The 22,472-nt window shown below is 35.1% G+C and overlaps 1 protein-coding gene across 1 annotated transcript in view; it reads left to right on the top strand.

Moving 5' to 3' along the window:
- The window catches only part of Adam32 (ADAM metallopeptidase domain 32), a 130,626-nt gene that overhangs the window by 17,974 nt on the left and 90,180 nt on the right, over positions 1-22,472 (top strand). Inside the window, exons 5-10 of the mRNA XM_013507724.1 lie at positions 371-446; positions 3,749-3,825; positions 5,306-5,483; positions 9,610-9,678; positions 10,812-10,883; positions 11,079-11,245. Coding sequence (XP_013363178.1) covers positions 371-446; positions 3,749-3,825; positions 5,306-5,483; positions 9,610-9,678; positions 10,812-10,883; positions 11,079-11,245 — 639 coding nt within the window. The remainder of the gene's footprint in view (positions 1-370; positions 447-3,748; positions 3,826-5,305; positions 5,484-9,609; positions 9,679-10,811; positions 10,884-11,078; positions 11,246-22,472) is intronic.

Raw genomic sequence — 22,472 nt, 5'->3', positions numbered from 1 at the left:
TTGCAGTCTCTTATTGTTTTAATTTGTTAACTTGAGAAAATTATTTTGAGTAATGTATATTACTTTGAATTAAATATGTGTCAGAAGAAAATACAACCAAAGGTTGACATACTTTTTTCTAAAGATCTAGAGGAAATACTTTAGTCTTTGAGGGCCTTATGATCTCTGTCAGACTATTTTCTCCTGCTGTTGTAAAATGAATAGAACCACTGACAGTATTAGAGTGAATGGGTGTATCTGTTTTCCAATGACATCTTATTTATGGAAACAGAGAGTAGATCAGATTTAGACTTGGTCATTAGCTTAGGGATACTGCTTTGCATGTTTAGAAAAGAATAACTATAAAAGTCTCATTCTTCTTTATATGTAGGTATTTTTTAGGAGAGAATTTTATGGTTTATATGTATAATCAAGGATCTGTAAGTGCCTATTCTTCAGATATTCAGGTAAGATTTAATTCTCTGTTTTATAAAATATACAAAGCTTTTACCCATTGGAACAATTGCTTTCCTGTCACAAGATTTCTCAGTATTTAAGGTGTTAGCAGTTAGAAATGCTTAAAGTCTTCATACACTAAAGACACTGTATTGACTTAGCATCTTTCAAAATGGCCCAGAACACAGACACTATTATTTACTTATTCATTTATATTTTGTTCAATAAGTGAATATATTAAAGTAAGATAAACAAGCACAAATGTGAGAAATGCGTGGGCTGGCCCAGACCCAGAATGAACTCAGAGATAGGAAGAGTGGCAAAAGTGAGGTTTTCATCAGTCTTCCAAGGCTGGGTGTCCACTGACCAGGCACACCCATAGCAGTTACAAGCAGGCCTTTTATCTATCCCCTAGCACACAGGCCTCTTCCTCCAGTTCCTCACTGGCTGTGTATTCTGTGGGTACAGTCTTCCCAGATGCTGCCAAAGTTTTCCTTTTTAAAAGACAGTTCTCTGGTACACCTCCCCATTTGAGATTGGCTTTCTTCCTCGTATTGTCTGTTCTTTACTGTGGTACTTCCTGAGAAACACATTCCTCCTTACAGATTTCATTTGTTGCCTGCTTGGGGGGCCCAAGGGAGATTTTCAAGGGTAAGGTTCTAGGGTTAAAGAACACATGTGTGCAAGACATCAGCAATAACAGCAGGGAGCATGGAGCAGAGCAGAGTGCAAGAGCAAGAGTCAGAATCACCTGTGTCTTTACTATACAATTCTTGTACAGGTTGTTACCTCATATTTACATTCTTACATAGTACCATAACCAGCACATGTGTGTTTATCTGTGCTAAGTCATGGTTATATAACTGTATCCTACTGTGCACTTGGACTAGACAAGTGGGGTCACATCCTCAGGTGTCCTTAGAAGCCCCTGACTTTGAAGCAATCTGAGTGATTCCCCACATCATGAAACCTTGTGATTACTACGTTGCTACTTAGCTATCTTAATCATGAAAGTGGACCATTCTATGCTTTTGTTACCTCTTGCCTACTCATACCTACATTTTTTTTATTTTAAAGAGAAAAAAACGAATAACAAAACAACAACAAAGACAAAAACAAAACAACACAAAAACAATAAAAATGATACAGGATTTCAAAACAAGATGATAGGTATTAACAATGGTTGTTATATTACATATTGTTATCTTCAACGAAGTTGCTCAAATTACCAGATGTAAGAATGCAAGATTGATCAAATAATTAAAGAGAATAAAAAAATTCAAAATATTAGAAATGATATAGAGCTTCACTGAACAATATGGTAGAAATTCAACAATGGTTGTTGTATTGCATAGTGTTGTCTTCAAATTAGTTTTTCAGATTACCAGACATAAGCATGCAAAATTGGTCAAGAAAAAAAATTTAAGCATTAACTTTTCCTTTCAACGAACCAATAGACATCAGCAGTACAATTATCCCAGCTATCCATTTTTTCCCCCTTCTTTCTTTTCTTTCCCTCATCCAAGTTCCTTTCCTTTGAGCATTTTCTTTCCTTTTCACAATCTTTATTGTACCTTTGGGTTTTATTTATTCTTTCAAGTTCTTACATTAGGGAGATAATACAATGTTTATACATGTGGGTCTAATTTATTTCACTTATGAGTGTGGTCTCGAGTTGTACCCATTTACCTATAAAAGTCTCCAGTTTATCCTTTTTTATGGCTGAGTAGTACTCCATTGTATAAAAAGACCACATCTTTTTTATCCATTCCTCTGTTGATGGACATTTGGATTGTTTGCAAGATTTAGCTATGACAAATTGTGCTGCTATAAACATGGGTGCACATATATTGCTGTGGTATGATGTTTTCAGCTTTTCTGGAAAAATATCCAGAAGGGGATTAGTTGAATTAAGTGGGACCACCACGGCTAGTTTTGAGAGGAATCTCCACACTCATTTCCACAGTGACTGTACCAGTCTACACTCCCACCTGCAGTGGAGAAGGATGCCTTTATCCCCACAGCCCCTCCAGCATTTGATATTGGTTGTTTTCTCAATGATAGCCATTCTTTCTGGGGTAAGATGGAATCTCAGTGTTGTTTTAATTTGCATTTCTTAAATGACCAGTGATGTTGAACATCTTTTCATGTATTTACTTGCCATTTGTATTTCTTCACCTGAGAAGTATATATTCATCTCAGATGCCCATTTTTGGATTGGGTCTTTGAATTTGGCAGGCCTGATTTTTTTACATTTTTATATGTTCTAGGTAGAAGTTCTTTGTCTGCTGGACAGCTGGCTAAAATTTTTTCCCAATTTGTGAGTTTTCTTTTTACCCTGTTGGTGATTTCTTTCAATTTGCAAAAACTTTTTAGTAAGATGAAGTCCCATTTGTTGATTCTTTGAAGTATTTCCTGTGCAGTTTGGTTTTTGTTCATGAACCCTCTGCCTACCCCTATATCTTCAAGATTTCTACCTACTATCTCTTCCAATAAATTTAATGTTTCTGTTTTAATATTTAGATCTTTGGTGCATGTTGACTTTAATTTAGTGCATGATGAAAGACATGGGTCTAATTTTAGTCTTCGGCATGTGTTTTTGGTAGCTTCTATTGTTCTCAGATATATTATTTAGTTGTTCAAAACCTTTTAAAATTGCACGTACTGTTTATCGGTTATTGAGAAAAATAACGTTTACAAATTTTTAATGTGAATCTGAATTTCCTGTTTTTACTCTGCCTTCACTTTTGGCGATATATATATTTGTGAAGCTATGTCATTTGCCATTTAATGAATACAAATTTGGAATATTTGTATCTTTATGGTGATTTGAAGCTCTTGTCATTATGAAATGTCCCTCTAGCATGACTGTTTTTTTTAGTGCAGCTTCCCAGTCAGTCATCCTTTGGGGTTGTGATCATGTAGTATATCTCGCCTTTCAGTCTTCTCATGCTGTCATGTTTTGTGTCTTTACAACAGTGTGTTATGATTTTAAGGAAATCCAGATATACAATCTTTATCTTTTATTTGATGAACTAAATTTATGTATTGGATAGTAATATATACTTAATAATGAAATGACATTTTGGAATGAGAGTATAAAATAGTCCTCTCAAATCATAATCTAACTAGAGTATTTAACAGAATACAGATGTAACTAATGGAGACTTTCTGCATGTCACTTTATTCATACTGTTACAAATCGTGTCACCTGGGAACAATATTGAGCAGGTTCTGTCAGGTATGGAGGTAGGAAATCACTAGAGAATTTTCCAGTTCTGAAGTAACCAGTTTACTTTTTCTTCTTTCTTAGCCTCAATGCTACTATCAAGGATATATTGAAGGCCATCCAAATTCTGTTGCTACACTGACCACATGCTCGGGACTGAGGTTATCTATTTTCTATTGCTGATTACAAAATAGTATAGCTAGGATTTTGGTTGCAGTGAATTTATTCTATTTATATTAAATGTGCAACTAGAGTAGGTTTCCTATTTCCAGTGGAGATTTTTCAGTCAGATTCTCTGCTGAACTCATTCCCACTGTTTTCCATTTCTTATCACTTTCCTCACTGACCAGAGACATTTCTAAGTGTGCTAAGGGCTTGGATTCCTTAGTCTCTTTCCTCCTCCTCTTATTTTTTCTTATCTACTGAAATGACAATTACAGTACAATGGCAAGGTAAGTTTAGGATGGCTTGTTTTTTCAGAGTATTTATTATATCTATGGTATATCCCGATGTTAGGAGATATAAAAATAAAGGTTAAACCAGCCTTGATTTTTCTCAGAGAAGTTATCTTCAAAATAAGGGGGAAATGTATATGTAAATAAATAATTATTAATACCACTTTTGTATTTTTTCCAACTAACATCACTCTTTTGAATTCCTCAACAATTACTGAGTTTCCTCTTCCCTGCTTAGGGAGGTCTTCTCTTTGTTAGGCAGCTCCCTATCTTGTTTTGTAGTGATTCTTGCTTTCATAAACAAGTACTTTTCATTGTTTCTTACATAGAATACTGAAATTTAGCCCTTAAAGTTGTTTTTTATGTAGTAGTGACATAAATGTTCCTTATGTTCAGGGAAGGGCAATTACACAGCTTGCTACAACTTTAGAATCTTGATGTTGATTTCTTATTCAGATGGTGTACCTAAACCAGATCAATAAATTTTATTGCATAGCTACTGCTAAATTTTATTTTTAATAAAATTACACTTTATGTATTTTATAAAGTTAGTGTAGTTTTTTTCAAAAAAATATTGCTAACCAGAGAAAAATTCATCAAAATTTCCACTTGTTATTGCTTTGATCAGACACTGAGTTGAAAACCAAGGAAATCACTTGATCATTATAATGATGTGCTCCTAGCAGTTGATTAGGTAATTGATTAGGTGTTGGTTTTTTTTTTTTTTTTTTTTTTTTTTTTTTTTTTTTTTTGAGACAGGGTTTCACTCTGCAGTTCAGGCTGGCCTTGAGCTCACTTGTAGCTCAGGCTGGTCTCGAACTCGCAACAATTCTCCTGCCTCAGCCTCCCGAGTGCTGGGATAAAAGGCATGCACTACCACAACTGGCTTGGGTGTTGGTTTTGTAACTGTGAATATTTTGGGGGCTAGGGATTTAGCTCAGCGGCACAGTGCCTGCCTGGCAAGTGGGAGGTCGTGAGTTTGATTCCTGGTACCGGAAAAAAAACAAAAACAAAAAATTTTTTTTTGATTTTGTGAATTAGGGAAGTGACTTGTCTCTTCAGAGTAAGCTCTAAAACAGCACAAAGTACTGTACTCAGAGCACTCTGTATTTTTTTTCTTTTGTATTTTGTCAGTTTCATAACAGTTTCATTAAAAGCACTTAAGACTTTATTTTGGATTTTGCAGGGGAATGCTGCAGCTTGAAAATGTTTCTTATGGAATTGAACCTCTGAAATCTGCAGTTGATTTTCAGCATATACTTTATAAATTAGGGAATGGAATCAACGAACTTGGACTTTTTAAGAAAAATAACAGAAACATAGAAAAACAGCCAAAGTACTATACCATTTTTATAGATGAAAAAGTGAGTTGTGTATGTTTGATTATTACGTACAAAATAGTTGTTGCTTCTCTGTATTTTAAATGTGTTAACCTACAGTGCTGTTGTAGGAAATATCCTTTCCTTATGAATACCCTAATATTTGATTAATCTAACAATTGAGAGGTCTTTTCAGTTTATTTAATATGATAAAAATGGTGAATATTTCCAGATTACAGAACAAAAGATCAAGTGGTAAACAGAAGAGAAAGATCAAGAAAAAATATGGGGAATTGTTGCTCAACTTCCTACTTTTTCTAAAGAAGTGTAAAGCAGTTTAGTGTCTCAGTGAGACCATGTCTCAAAATGAAAAATAAAAACGGGCCAGGGATGTAGCTTAGTGTCAAGGCCCTGGGTTCAGTCCTTAAAAAACTGTGTCACCTAACTAGTCTGGAAGAAAATTGTGGCACAAGAATTTATTTTAAATTATTTTATAATTTAAAAGTGAATGTGGAGGCTGGGGATTTAGCTCTGTAGCACAGCGCCTACCTGGCAAGCACGAGGTCGTGAGTTTGATTCCCGGTACCGGGGGAAAAAAATAAAATAAAATAAAATTTTAGAAAAGGGGGAATGTGTAAGAAAGATGTAAAAATAGCAGATTTCAGAAAGTGCAACCTCATTAACCCACTTGGAATTGATTAATGTAGGAATTCTTGGCATTAGATATTAAGCTAGTAATCTATTTTAGTGAAACTTTAATGAGAAAAAGAAGCCTGATGCAATTTCTAGTTTTTTTCTACATTCTTTAGTTCTGGGGACAAATATTTTTATTGACAGAGATCAGTAAAGTTTTTTTTTTTTTTTGATAAATATTTAAACTTACTGCACTTTAATTCTTGGTCCTCTACTAGATATCTAGCCTTTTATGCAATCATTCAAAGTAGGAAGGAAGAGCAGAATCAGGCCCTAGAGTTTGTGTGATAACAAGATGATCAGACAGCCTCTTTGCCAGAGTGCCGTGGTTTGTATGATAGCTCATGTTTTAATTCTTTATTTTAAATTTTTATTTGCTTAAATTTACTTTACAATTTTAGTTTTAAAATTGTAAGTAACATATTTATGACTACTATTAAAAAGCAATACTCTTTAAGATTCCTGTTTTCAATAACTGGAAACTAGGTTCATTGGATCATTTCTCATGCTGAAGACATTTGAAGTCATGCCTAATACAACTACATATGTGGAAAAATGAACAATATGTTTTTAATTAAAAATAGTTAAAATACTTAGTAACAATTGCATGTAAATGGTAAGGCTATGTGTAGAGTTACTTTTATTTCTTTTAATATCCAGAAGAGAGGTCAGGTGTGGGGCTTTTCTCAGGAGTGGGATGATAACATTAGATTTCTCTAAATTAGTGGGAAATGTTTTATCTCTAAGGAAATAAGAGAATAGGGGCCTTAATTTGAGATTTCCTGGAGAAAACTTGGAATAATAATAGCAACCAATCTAAAATAATGAAAGAAAAAAGCTAGCAAATGGGGAGGGCAGATAAAAAAATACAAAAATAAATGGAAGGTTAAACTCAAAAATGGTAGAGGCTATATGTAACTGCTTTTAGTACTTTAAAAGACAGACTTTCATTCAGAATAAAAATAATGTAAATATTTGTTTTTGAAAACACAGACATGTGAAACAATGATTAAAGTTAAAGTTGGAAAAAGGTGCAGACATTATACCAAAAAGCTTATGTAGTCATATTGAGACTGATGGTTTTAGTTGCAGTACAAAGAACTACCAAAGATAAAGAGGATTAGTTAATCATGATGAAAGGTTCATTTTGCCAAAATAATGAGTAACCTTAAATATAACAATGTTAGAGGGCCGGGGATATTGCTCAGCGGCCTAAGTACCTGCCTGGCAAGCACAAGGTCCTGAGTTCGATTCCCAGTCCCCCCCACCAAAAAAAAGAAAGAAAGAAAACAATGATGGAACTGTAAGGAGAAATAAAGTGATCCATGACCACATTGGGAAATTTCACCCTAAACCTCAAGTGACAGTTGTCTTAGTGTAATTGCTAAAAGAAGAGTGGACAAAATCAGTAAGGATAGGGATGTTAATATTCTGAATTTGTTGACATTGTATTAAGTGGTAAGGACATATATACTATATAATATATAGTATCTACTGTATATATGTCACACATATAATGTATAATGTCACACACATAAAGTATAATAACCCTCTGAGAGGCTGAGGCAGGAGGATCATTAAGTTCAGTCTTGGGCTAGAAAACTTAATGACTCAGTGAGGCCTTGTCTCAAAATTAAAAATGAAAATTAAAAAGGACTGGAGATATAGCTTAGTGCACAGGGCCTAGGTTCAGCCACCAATACCTCAAAGAAGTAAAGAGTATACCCAACAACTGTGGAATCTTCAGGACTTTAATATTACACTAGTCTCCTAGTGTCAGCTTCACCCTACGTAGTTTCAGTTACCCACAGATTTAGTTGCCCATGGTCATCTCTGGCCCAAATATATTAATGGGAAATTCCAGAAATAAACAATTCAGAAGATTTAAGTAGATTTTAAGTGCTGCTCTGAATAACATGATGAAATTTTATACTGTCCCTCTCTGTCCTGTATCTTCTGTCCTAGCATATTATTATATGTGCCTGGATGGCTAGTAAGGTGGCCCCACAAAGTCATAAAATTTGAACATTATTATATATTTTTCTTGATTTCATTGTTTGGTCATTGCTGAGCACAGACAGACATAGTCCAAACAAATCCCGTGGCTTTCAGAGGTTACATGTCTTTGTGCAACTTGGTGAGTAACAGGCAGCCATTACTGATAACAGTGTGTCAACCTGTGCACATACGTTTGTGCCTATGAAGATACAGGCATTTATTGTTAGTTTTTTCTTTTTATTAGTACATATTTTCTGTGCATAATGATTACATTCATCATGTGGAGTTGGTTCATGTAACACATCTTAACCCTTTTTACTTCCCCATTCTCTCTTCCTTCATCTCTAGATAGTATTCCCATTTGCAAAAGATCTATCTTCCTATTTTGTATTTACTTTCTTTCATTGTGCTCTTTAAATTATTTATACTGTGGGTCTCACGTATAACAGAAACAATGTGATATTTGTGTTCGTATTTCTGATACATTTCACTTAATCTTATGGCCTCATCCATTTTCCTACAAATGACACAAATTTATCATTCTTTGTGGCTGAATAGTACTTTATTGGGTGTGTTTTTTACCACATTTTCTTTGATCTGTTGATGGACATCTAGGCCACATCTAAGATTAGCTTTTATGAGTCATGCTGCTATGAGCAAGGGTAAACATGTATCACTACAGTATGATGTCTTTAACTCCTTTGATAAGATACTTACTAGGGGAATATCAGGGTCAAAATGAGTTTCTACTTTTTCTTTTCTGAAAGATCTTCATACTGATTTCCATAATGGTTGTACTAGTTTCCATTTCCATGAACAACATAGAAGAATTTGCTTCTCCTCATAGCTTTGCCAGCATTTGTCATTATTTGATTTTTTGATGATAGGCATTCTTTCTCTGGTAAGATAGAGTCTCAGGGTTTCATTTCTCTAAAGGCCAGAGATGCTGAGCATTTTTCTATGTATTTATCGGCAATTTGTACTTCTTCAGTGATCCATGCATACTTACGTTCCTAGCAGCAAAACTCATAATATCTAAATCCTGGAAGTGGCCTATATGCCTATCAACAGATAAATGAATAAAGAAAATGTTGTATTTATACACAGTGGAGCACTGCTGTGCCACAAAGAGGGAGAAACGTGAGTCATTTGTAGGGAAATGGATGCACCATAATATTGAGTGAAATAAATCAGGCATAGAAACCCAAAATATAAATGAATTATAGAGCAAAATAAAAGACAGTAAGGAACAGAGAGATGGATCTTTTGCAAAAAGCCAGGGGAGTGAGACATAGAGGAAAGGGCAAGGGAAAGGAAGGAGAGAGGATAAGAAAAAGAATTAAGATGTGTTAAGTGCATGTACCAGCTCCCCATGATGAGTGTAATCTTTATATACTAATAACAAAATGAAAAAGTGCAAAATAAATTAAGAAAAATTTCAAATTTTACATGCTACTGCTATTTTTTTTTTTTTTTGTAGGCGGACTTACAAGCTCCAGATCTATTTCCTCTTTATCTAGAAATGCATATTGTGATAGACAAAGCTTTGGTATGTATTCTCCTTTCTCATCAGTTTTAAATATTAGATGTAAATGTGTGATTATTCCTAGTGACAGGGCAATGGGAAGATTCCATTTTTCTTGCTAGCCTTTCGTAGCATAGAGTACAAACAGCAGGAACAACCAGCTTCTGGTCTTACGGAGCATGTTGTATACTAAATGTGGGATGTAGTCGTTGATACCACCATTAACTAGAAATGCTGAAAAATGTAAGTGAAGCAGATTTTTGAGTGGAAAATAATGAATTTAGCTTTGGATATGAGTTTAGCTTTGAATGATTTCTGGGTCCTCTGGAGCAGTATGTTATAGAGAGTACATAGATATATGGGGATTGACATTCAGATTTATTCAGATTTTAACACATATATACACTGCTTTGTGTGTGTGCGTGTGTGTGCATGTATATGAGTGGTTTGATGTGACAGTGTCATGTCAGTTGGCTGTGTACCATAGCATAATCTAGATATTCAAAAGCACCATAGCCAAGGTGCTTTTCACAGCTTCAGCTGTGCCCTCTCTCTTCTCAACCCTGGGCTAACACTAAGCTGTTCGTTTTTATAATTTTGCAAATTTGCATTGTTACCCTGGAGTGTTTCCTTTTAAGATTTTTTAAAGGCATAGTTCTCTTAAAGTATTATCTAAGTGATTCCATATATAAGCAGTTCATTTCCTTTTTATTGCCTGGTAACATTCCATGGAATTAATGTACTGCTTTTTTAACCATTTAATCACTTAAACAGTGTTCGTTTTTGGCCATTATAGACAAAAATACATATTAGGAATGTTTGTATGTACTTGTTTGTGTGCGATTCCGTTTCCATTTCTTTGGGATAAATGTCCCGGGTGTGTAAAAGATGGGCCGTGTAGTAAGTCCTGTAATTTTTTTGTACAAGCTGTCAAACTATTTTCCAGAGTGACCGTACCTTTTTATGTGACCATTAAGAATGCAAGTGATCCACCTTATGTTCATTCAACCTCACATCAGTCAATAGATGAAGTACTTGAGTCATTAGGCTCAAACTTGAGTCAGATGACTTAAGTTTCTCCCTCTTTGTGGCACAGTAGTACTCAAAATGTTACATAACAAATTGTATTTAAATGTAAAATTAATTCTGTTTTACAGTATGATTACTTAGGCTCTGATAGCATGATCATAACAAACAAAGTCATGGAAATGATCAGCCTTGTAAATTCAGTAAGTATTTTCTTTTTCACATCAGAGTTTTTACTTTTGAAATTATCATGTTTATTTTCTTGAGCTGGTGTTTCTGAATAATTAATTCATCTATATAAATTGAGTATAAATTCATAATCATAATGAAATATTTCTAGATTATTATAAAGTGACATAAACGTTGATTTCCCATCTATTTACTTTTTATGTTCTTAGGTGTTTACACAATTTAAAGTGACTGTTGTGCTGTCATCACTGGAGTTGTGGTCGGATAACAATAAGATTTCTACAGTTGGTGGGGCAAATGAATTACTGCAAAAGTTTTTAGACTGGAAACAATCTTATCTTACCCTAAGGCCTCATGATGCTGCATATTTATTCATGTAAGAATAATGTTTCAGTATACCTAGAAAGAAAACACAGATTTGTGATAATGATGTAGATTAATTCAGGGTAGATTCTTTATGGCTGCGATTCACACTTTATTATGTGCTTTGTTCAAGTCTTGTGTTGTTTTTCTTATTGTTAGGCAATAAGAAAAAGTGCCACCATATATACTACTCAGCTTGTCAAACGTTTACAGGTGAAGACATATAAATTTCAGGAGGCTAGGCCATCTCAGGATGGTTGTTTCCAGGGCAATAGATACATCTAGGGTTTGAATTCAGCTTATAATATCAGAGCCTAAACTCTTAACCACTAAATAAAGATGGCTTTATCTAGTGAACTTTATATTTTGATTTTAAGTTTAACCAAAAGTTTGATAACTTTACTTACAAGTATTGTATCCTCATAAATTTTCTGCATTACTTTTAAATGTTAGTTTTATAATGACAAATTATTGTTCTGTATTTCTAATTATGTTCATATTAGACTTGTTAGTGATAATCCACAAAGATTTTTATATTTATATGTACCTGTGTATTTCTCTCTGTATACAGCAGCTGTCTTAGTTACTTTTCTCTCATTGCTGAGCCCAAATAGACAATACCTAAAATTAAGGAAAGGAAGGTTTATTTAGCTCAGTTTGTGGAGGTTTCAGTCCAAAATCATTTGGCTTGAAGGCAGGGTGGCATGGCTGAGGGGCAACAGTTCATGGCGGTGGAAGATAGCAAAAGCAACAAGAGCAAAAAGGGGGAACAAGCTTCTTTTCCTCCCTTATACTGTATGCAGGCTATCTGCCCTAGGGTGGGTGTAACACTCATGCGGTCTCCTTGCCCTCCTCTTACACAGGCTGAGGATGTTTACAAAGTGAGGACCCCACCCCCCTGCTGAGTTGCTTAGTTAAACTTATAAACCTCTCAAGTTGACATAATGTATCAACCATTATAGTATCTATGTATGTGAAAGGTGGCATGTTGATACTTGCGTTTGCACGTGAAACATTAATCTTTCTTTCAAGTATCAACCACCATTAAATGTTACTGTTCTTCATTTTTGCCGGTGTGATGGACCTAAGTTAACGTCATTAACATTTTAATTTCCTTTTTTCTGATGACTAGTGGATTTGAGCATCTTCTAATGTGCTCTTGATCACTTGCATCTGTTCTTCTGTAGTACCTTCTTATGGCATTTGACTTTTTGCTTTTACTTTGTAAGTATGTATTGAATCTTTAGATTTTCTTTATCCCTATGGGAAATTATTTTTCTATACCTATAGATTTTTTCTTTTGCTACATGAAAACTCATGCAATTTATATGTTTATATTTCTTATAATTTTTTTTTATTTTTGTATTTTGTGTATGGTTAAAGGGTCTCTCCCTGTTCTATATTTTAGTTCACTAGTTCTTAATGATTAATATTAATTTTTGTTATAACATAAGTTTTAATACAGGTATTCATTCTGGTATTAATTTTTTACATAATATAAAAACGTTTGCATTTATCTTTTCTGACCTGTGAAGAACCACTTTTCCCACCAGTTTTATAAGTACTGTGAAATATTTGTCTGGTCCCATAGACAATCTGTTAGGGTTATTACAAGTCTTCAAGTGAATCACTTTGGAGGAACTAAATTATTTATAGTGTTAAATAGCCTATGTGTGCTTATTGTGTTGCATTCCAATGAGCAATTATGGTAAACTCTTCCATTTTTAAAAAACATTCTGTAAATCTCTTGGGAAATCTACACCATATCCCCATTTTTGCTTAGGTCTTTTATTCTGGGTGGTCTAATTTTTCTGAGTTCTTTATATTTTCTAAATAGCAGTCCTTTGAGGAATAGGTAGCAAATTTTTCCATATTCTGTAGGTTTTCTCTTCACTCTGTTTTCTGCACCAAGCAGCTTTTTAGATATCATTGCATTCGCTGAGTTTTGATATTATTTCTTTGCCATTGGGGTTCTGTTCAGAACATCCTTGCCTAGGCATGTGTCTTCATGAGTTTTACTTATTTTATTTTCCAGCAGATTCAGTTTCCTACCTTAATATCTATGTCTTTGATCCATTTTGATTTGATTTTTGTACATGATGAGAGACAGGGATCTAGATTTATTCCTCTGCATGTGGGTAGCCAGTTTTCTGAAGAGCATTTATTAAAGAGGTGACCTTTCTTTCAGTGTATGTTTTTAGTCACTTTGTCAAAGATCAAAGAGTTGACTGTTCCTGTTGGTGTTTCTGCTTCCTCAGTTCTGCTTATTGATCAGTAGTGTTGGTTTTGTGTTCGCGTGATGCTGTTTTAATCACACTAGCCTTCTAATAGAACTTGAACTATGGGACCGTGGTGCCTCCTGGTTTCCTCTTGTTTGGGCTTGCTTTTGCTATTCTGGGTCTCCTGTAGATCTATATGAATGTTAGGGATTGTTTTTATGGTTCTACAAAGAACGCTGTTGGCATTTTGATTAGGATTGCATCGATCTGCATGTTAGTTTTGAAATCTGACCATTTTGGCAGTGTTGATTCTGCTTATCTAGGAACAGGAGATATCTTTCCATTTTCTAATATCCTCTTCAGTTGCTCTTTTTAGTGTACAATCATTTTCGTTACAGAGCACTTTCCCTTTGTTAGGTTAAGTCCTGGGTGTTTACTTTTTTTTGGGGGGGGTGGGAAGCTATTGTGAATGAGAGTTTTTCCTGGTTTCTTTCTTTTTGGGTTCATTTCTGGAGTACAGGAAAACTATTGATTTTGTCTGTTAGTTTCGTATCCTGCTACTTTGCTAAATTTATTAGTTCTAAGAGTCTTTTGGTGGAGTTTTTTTGGGCCTCCTATATAAAAGATCATGTCATCTGCAAATAAGTATAGTTTGGCTTCTTCCTTTCCTATTCATATCCCTTTTCTTTGTCTTGTCTTGTTGCTCCAGCTGGTTTTGAGTACCCTATTGAACAGGGATGGAAAGAGTGTGTACCCTTGTCTGTTCCCGGTTTTAAAGAAATGCTCTCAGTTTTCCACATTTAGCATGTTGTCAATGGCTTTGTCATAAATGGTTTTTATCAGATCGAAATAAGGTCCTCTGTACCTGTTTTCCTCAGGAATGGATGTTGGATTTTGTCAAAAGTTTCTTTTGCCTGTTGAAATGATCATGTGCATTTTCTTCTTACTTCTGTTTGTGTGACTACATGTTGTAGCCAGGGGCTTGCAAATGGAAACAGTACAATACAGGGCACTTAATTATAAGATTATTTTATAATAGTCACCCAAACAATCATATACAAAAAGAGCGCAGGAAATCTATCTGCACAGTAAAGACCAAAGACTTCAGCTGAGGACTTGGATCCCATGACAGTGTCCTGCATGAGTCCTGCTGAAGACCTAAAGTCCATGACAGTGCCCCCACGTGTCCAGCTGGAGGCCAGGAGCCCATGACAAGGTCTCATGCAGGCCTTTTCATGGATCTTAGCTGTGAATGCCCAAAGGTCAGTGGTGGAAGCTAGAAAATCTGTGCCAGTGGGATGAAGGATCTGGGCCAGCAGGCTGAGGGATCTGCACTGGAGCTAGTAAACAACACTCAAAGTAAAGAACAGAGCTCCCCACAAAAAGTACCACAGCCATTCTCAGTGACAGTGAGGTCCCAGGCTCTTCTGACGAAGAGAATAGTGGAGCCTATATCAGGATGGCCAGCGTGACAAGCTTCTCCAGAAAAATCAGCAGTTCCCTACAACTTCCCAACAGCTTCTCCTCTTCTCCACTTTTTCCTCTTATGCTGCTGGCAACAGTCCTCAGGTTGGCCCTCTACATCCAGCAAGCACCACATAGGTTCAGTTCAGCTGGGTGTTACAAGTTGACCACAGGTTGTCAATCCACCACACTACATTTATTGATTTACATGTGTTCAGTTGTCTCTGCATCCCTGAAATGAAACCAACTTCCTCATCGTATAAGATATTTTAATGATCTGTTACAATCTGTTGGCCAGTATCTTACTGAGGAGTTTTGGCTTTGTGTCTGAAACAATTTTGTCCTTTTTTTTTTTTTATTAAACACTGACCTTTATTTTCTAGTCAAGTACTTATCTATAATTTAATAATCTTATTTATTATATTTTGTGGGTTTTCTTAACTATAATATCTTAATTAAAATTAAAAGTTAAGTTAGAACAATTTTACCTGTTTTATATGGTGACTGTTTTTTGGGAGTTTGAATGCAAAACTTGGATTAATCATCGTAATAATATCTAATTATAGCCCATATATTGTCTTCTTTTAAGTTTTGTATTTATAATAACAAATCAATGAATTATTTCCTCCAAAAAACTAAGTCTTTGAGAATAACCTACATTTAGCAATGCAATTCCTGTCCTACACCCTGCTGCTTCCTACTGGAAGTAACTGTTATACTCAATACCTATGTTCTGCTTTCACTTCCTGCCTTTTAAATGAACTATTATTTTATTGCATTTATAGTAACTATATGTTAAATTAAATGCTATCAAAAGCTTTTATTTTTACTGTATAATTTTATATATATTTTGGGATTCATCTTTTGTGAGGTATATTTTTATTAATGCATGTTAAATATTCAGGGTTTTTTTGAGATGAGGTCTCACTGTGTAGTTCAGGCTGGCCTTGAACTCATTATGTAGCCCAGGGTGGCCTGGATTTGTGGTGATCCTCCTACCTCAGCCTCTTGAGTGCTGGGATTACAGGCATGCACTACCAAACCTGGCTAAATATTCAGTTTTGATGGACCATTTTGCTACATGCATATAACATGCATCTATCTTCCATTACCCTCTTTTACACCCCTCTACTCTCTCTTACTCCTATCCTTTACTCCTATGTTTACTTCTAATTTTATACCTTTTTTTTTTAAAGAGTCCATGTAGTAAAGAAAACATGCAATACTTCTTTTTCTGAGTCTGGCTTATTTTGTTTAACATGATGATCTCTAGTTCCTTCCATTTTCCCGCAAGTCACATTCTTCTGTTCTTCTTTATGGCTAAATATATAGATATTACATTTTCAGTAAGGATCTATGCATGGATGGGTACCTAGGCTGATACCTTATATATTTTGGCCATTTTGAATTACACCCCAGCAAATACCGATATGCAGGGCTCTCTACTGGGACCTTACTTCTTTTGCCACTCCCTCCCCCAGCCCTTCACTGACACCCTCCAAGCACAGCGCTCACTCTTTGTAACATGACCCACCTCCTCTTGGAAATTTAACTTTTGTTGGTGTGTGGTATTTTGTTGGGTTATCTGCTACTTCTGTATTTTTTGAGGAATCTCCATACTGATTTTTATAGAGGCTGCGGTGATGGACGTTTCTCCCAGCAGTGTAGAAGGGCTCCATTTTCCTAACATCTCATCAGCATTTATTGTTCTGTGCATTCTTGATGATAGCCAGTCTTAACTGGGGTGCATTCCCTAGTGGCTAAAGATGTTGACTGTTTTTTCATACACTTATTGGCGACTTGTGCTTCTTTTGATAAATGTCTGTTCAACTCATTAGCCAATTTAGTGACTGAGCTAATTTTTCTTTGATTTCATGTTTTGGTATCCTACGTATTAATTGTCTGTTGGAAGAGCAGCTGAGAAAAAATTTCCCACATTCTGTCAGCCTTCATTTCACTCTTTTTGTCCTTTGATGTGCAGAAACTTTCTAATTTGATGTCATTTCATTTGTTGATTCTTGCTATTATGTCCTGTACCACTGACATCCTACATAGGAAGTCTCCACCTGTGCCTGTGGCTTTAAGTGTTCTCCCTATTTTCTTTTAGCAGTTTCAGGGTTTCAGATTTTATACCTAGGTAGAATTTAGTTTTCAAATTCATATTATACTACTAAGAACTAGCCATATCATTTCTCTATTTGACTTTTATTTCTGGTGCATTTTCTACTCAAGGGAAGTTGTTTTGTGCTTTTAAAAAAGGTCTTTGTATCTATATGAATACTGTGATTTTTTTCTGTTGCTCACATTTGAATGAGTTGATGTTCTTGGACCAGTTATCATCAGGATAGTGCTCTTCTTAGGAATGGTTGTAATGGGGTTGGAGTAACTATGTAGGGTTGTCTGTTTCTGACCTTTGTCTTCTGCTGTTTCTCTGTCCAGCCTTCTTCATAGCACACCACTGCTGTGCAGCAGAGTTTTCTTTACTCTCTGCACCTACGCACACAGATTTGCACTCACTCTCCTATCTCTTCACTAACACCCTCTAAGCAGAGAGCTCTCTCCCCGTAACGTGACCCATTTCTCCTTGGAAATTAATTTTTGTTAGTGTCTGATATTGGTTATGTATGAACCTTTCTATTTTCCGTGTCTTTTTTTCTTGACTTCTTTCCCATCCCTTCAGTCTCATAACTGCCCACCATAATCACCACTATAGTTTTCTGTCTCCTAAAGATTCAGTATTTTGCGGTGATTTCTGAGTTGTGCAAATTTGAGTCTCCCTGTCACCATTCATCTCAGCTACACTGCCTGCCAATCTTGACCTTCATAGTGTAGAGTTTGTTCATTTTGTCTTTTTTAAGACTAACTATGACATTGAACTTTGGTATTTTTAACCTGTTTATTTATGCTGTGATGTTTATTATTTTTTCTTCTAATAAATTAGAGTTTGGTTTGTTCTTAGTTCTGTAGTTTCTTGAAGTACAGTAGCAGGTTGTTTATTTGAGATCATTCTGCTTTTGGATGTAGGCATTGACTGCTGTAATCATCCTTTGTAATATCGTTTTGCTGTATCCCACAGATTTTGGGGTCCTTTTTCAGTTTTTCCAGGATTTTTAATACTTATTTAAAATTTTTTTTTCCTATTCTTTTGGTTGTTTAGGAGTATGTCATGTAAACTTTCATGAATTTTATAGTTTTCCACATTTTTCTTGTTACTGAATTCTAGCTTTACTACAGTGTGCTCAGAAAAGATAATATGATTTAACTTAAAAAATATTTGTTAGGACTTGTCTGTGACTTTTAATATGATCTATCCTGGGGAATTTTCCATGTGCTGTTGAGAAGACTATGTATTCTGCTACTTCTGGGTGGAATACTTTGCAGATGTTCTATTTAGTCTATTTAGTCTAGGTGCATTTTAACTTTGATGTTTCTTTGTTGGTTTTCTGTCTAGATGATTTGATAAGGGTGGGGTGATATAGTACCCCAATATTTATTATTGTATTGGAGTCTAACTTTGTCTTAGGTTTGTTGCTATTCACTTTATATATTTAAATGCTCTAAAATTGGGTACATATACACTTAGAAATATTTTCTCTTTTGTGTTAACCACTTTTAAAATAATAATTACCTTCCTTGTCCCATTTTACTGGGTTTTTTCATTTAAAGCTTAGTTTGTATGAGTATGGATCCTGTTGATTTTTTTTTTTAATTCAGTGGACTTTCCTATGTGTATTCTTAGTGATAAGTGAGTTTCAGGTAAGGTTTTACTTTTCTCATTTTGTTTTTTAAAATTTTTTTAGTTATTTTATTTCATTCTCTGTCTTGCATTCTTCCTTTGTGATAAATGAGTTTTTTCCATTGTGAGCTTAGATTCCTTCCTTATTATTTTGGCATGTCTATTATAGATATTTACTTTGTTGGTTCCATAAAGCTCTCAACATACGTGTTTAGATCATAACAGGCTACTTTGAAATACTAATTATTTAACAATGATAATGAGCACAGGAAACATGGCAAGAAGACGAAAGTATTAATAGATAATAATACATTTGCACTGCATTTCTCTTCACATTTTAATTTTTGCTGTCTCTTTGTATTTCTTACTATATTGTCTATCAGTTACTACATTATTATAGCTTTTATTTTTGTTATGTAGACTGGATATTAAATATCTATATGCTTGATGCACCGTGTGTACAATATTAGAAAATTTAAAATTTATTCACATAGTTACTGGTGAACCATATATATCTTGAGGTTTTCTTATTACTAATTAGCATCTCTTTCATTCTGAAGACTTACCTAATGCATTTCTTTTTTTTTTTTGTTTTTTGTTTTTTGTTTTTCTCCGGTACCGGGAACCGAACTCATGACCTTGCACTTGCCAGGCAGGCGCTTTTGCCGCTGAGCTAAATCCCCAGCCCCAAAATGCATTTCTTGTAGGATAGATCTGGAGGTGATCTATTTTCTAAGCTTTTGCTTATCTGGGAATATATATGTGTATCCCTATTTCTTTTTTGTTTGTTTGTTTTTTGTGTTTTGAGACAGTCTTACTATGTAGTTCAGGCTGTCCTTAAACTCATTATTTATGTCAGGATGGCCTCAAACTCACAGCAATCCTCCTGCCTCAGCCTCTGTAGAGCAGAGATTACAGGTGTTTACCACCATGCCTGTCCTGTCCTTCATTTCTTTTTTTTTTTTTTTTTTTTTTGGTTTTTGGTTTTTGGTTTTTCTCCGGTACCGGGAACCGAACTCACGACCCTGCGCTTGCCAGGCAGGCACTTTGCCGCTGAGCTAAATCCCCAGCCCCTCTGTCCTTCATTTCTAAAGAATAGCTTTTCAGGGTATTGTTCATTTCAGTTTTTTTGTTGTTTTTTTTTTTTTTCCTTTCAGCAGTGTGATTATGTCATGGTATTTTCTCTGGGCCTACCATAAAGTTTTTGTTTGAGAAATATGTGCTCAGGCAAACTGGGACTTTTTTTTTTTCTTGTGCTTTGAAAATCCTCCTTGTCTTTGACCTTTGAGAGCTTGATTATATTGTTTGTCAGGTTAGACTTGGTTGAATTGAATCAGACTGATAAACTTTTACCAGTACAATGCTAGTTGCATTTTTTTGTATGTTTGGGATGCTTCTTATTTTCGCTTCATTGAATAACCCATCTATTTGTTTAACATTCTCAAGTTCCTTCTCAATACCAGTAACCCAATATTTGTTCATTCAGTGTTATCCCAAATTTTCCATTAGCTTTCTTCATTCCTTTTGATTCTTTTTTTCAATATCTTTTTAAAGTGTTTCCGATACAGTACTGAGTTGCTTTTCTATTTTTTTTGAAGTTCGTTGAATTTTCTTAAAATACTTACCTGCATTTTTTTATTCAAAAGTTCACATATATTAGTTTCTATATGCTAAATAAGATTTATTTTATTTGTCCATTGAGTGAGGTTTGTTGAAAGTTCTTGATGTTTATTGGTATATGATTATACACTGAAAGACTGGGTGTTTATTCCAGTCTTTATAATGTGGTTTTTTTTTTTTTTTTTTTTTTTTTTGTCTATCCTCTAGAAATACTAAGCAGGCTGTTTATTTTGTCTGAACTCGTGGACACTGCTGCTATTACACCATTAGATGATGAAGTAAGACCATGCTTCTTACAAATCTGTAGTTGATGTGTTATCTCTGTCCCCCATCTGGCCTAAGTGGAAAACTTTTGGGGGTCGGCTTCGATGTATTGGTTGGCAGGATGGGAGTTCTTGCTCTCCACAAGGCCTCTCTTGATACCTCCTGCCTGGAGAGGTAGGAAGTGCAGTTACTGCTGTCTGTGTGGCCTCCCCTATCCCCAGATGGAATGGCTTGTTACTGTGGGTAGTATTTAAAGTTGGATGACTTCACTCAGCTTCTCCTGTTTATAATGTAAATACACCTTAGTACTCTCCTGTGAAACTGGAAACCCAAGTCTTCAAGGGGTCCCCAGTGACAACATGAGGGAAGGGCTTGTTAATCCTCTGTGGGATTTCCAACATAGTTCTCTATGACACTGCCTTAGTAGGGGCAGGACATGATGCTTTGGAGTACTTCATTATAGCATGGTAAAGACAGAAACAAAGGGACTACACTTAGATTTTGCTGGCATCAGTGGGAGTGTGGAGAGGGTTGTTTTGTTTTGTGGTATTTTATTTTATTTTATTTTATTTTATTTTATTTTATTTTTGGTCTCTGTTGCCACTTTCCTGACACTTTGTCTGAAAAAGAATGTAGATTTCATTAGGAATTTTGTGTCTGTGCCTGATAGTTTTTCTAGTTCCAGCTTGTTGTGTTCCATCTTTGAGATATGTACTAAGTAAAACCTTTGAAATATTTTTCTAACAAAGGAGCATTCCCCAGTCTCTTTGAGTCTTAATGCATAAGCGTTTAGAACTACAAGAAGCTTCAGCAAATAAACATTCAGAAAGAATAACCAGAAGAATACATGGCGTTCATAGAGGATGAAGAATAAATTTTTCTCACTTCTCATAAAAGTGAAAAAGCACTTTAAAATGTAGGACATGCATAGAATACACAAAAAGATTTTGCCTCACCAATGAGAAAAAGTGTCTATAGCCTAAAGGTTGCTGTAGGCTTCTGTTACAAAGACTGAAAGAAATCATTGAGGTCTAAATGTTTTCACATAATTTAAATTGGACCTAGAACAACACTAAGTATTTAAGTAAACACAGTCATGTACTGATGGAGACCACTATGAAGCAGACCTGAGCAGGATTTAAATTAATCCATTGGCTTTTCATGTTCACTTGTGAACCTGTCCAAGGCCTAGGCTCCTTATCTGGAAGTGGCGGACTCATAGTAAGTGAACCTCTGTGAGCCACTAATCCCTCCTAAAACCTCTAGTGGTGGATGAAGCCAGAAAGCCTCAAAGGATAAAACAAGCTCACTGCCAAGGACACCTGGATCAGATCTCAACTGCATAAAGACTATAGCCTCAGGCATCTCATTCTTAAGCAGATTAATTTAATACCTTATTTGGAGAAGTCTTTGAGTGATTCCGCCCTTCTTGAGTGGATTAATTTAATACCTTATTTGGAGAAATCCTTAAATGGTTCCACCCTTCTTGAGTACCCTCCTCTCTTCTTCTGATAACCAAATAAATACAGGAGACCCAGAGAAGGTCTTGGTCTTAGCCCTGAGAGAATCTTGAATTCTGTGAGAGGGCTTTGATCCTCCTGGAGCCCTGAAATCATTCCATTTCCCTCTTTTTATTTAGCCTTTGCTATACACTCATTCAGGAGACTGTGGACCTGATTAGCCTGCAATAACTAAGGGATATTATTAACCTGATAATGTACTGTGCTAATCAAATGTAATTCATAATCTCTTATGCCTTCTAAAACTTATCAGATATACAAATAAGAAAAAAAAAACCATAATGAGAAGGAAAATCAATACTTTTTAACTATCATAGAAAATTTTCCAGTGATAGAATCTGTAGGGTAGGACTTTAATGCAGTCATATATAATATATGCTCAAGAAAGCAGAGAAAAATATGATATGTCAAAAGAAA

Source organism: Chinchilla lanigera, unplaced genomic scaffold (genome assembly GCF_000276665.1).
Source record: "Chinchilla lanigera isolate Chin_1 unplaced genomic scaffold, ChiLan1.0 scaffold00135, whole genome shotgun sequence".
Taxonomy (NCBI): Eukaryota; Metazoa; Chordata; class Mammalia; order Rodentia; family Chinchillidae; genus Chinchilla; species Chinchilla lanigera.
The sequence above is the reverse complement of the archived record's forward strand: the minus strand, read 5'-3'. Positions and strand labels throughout refer to the sequence as shown.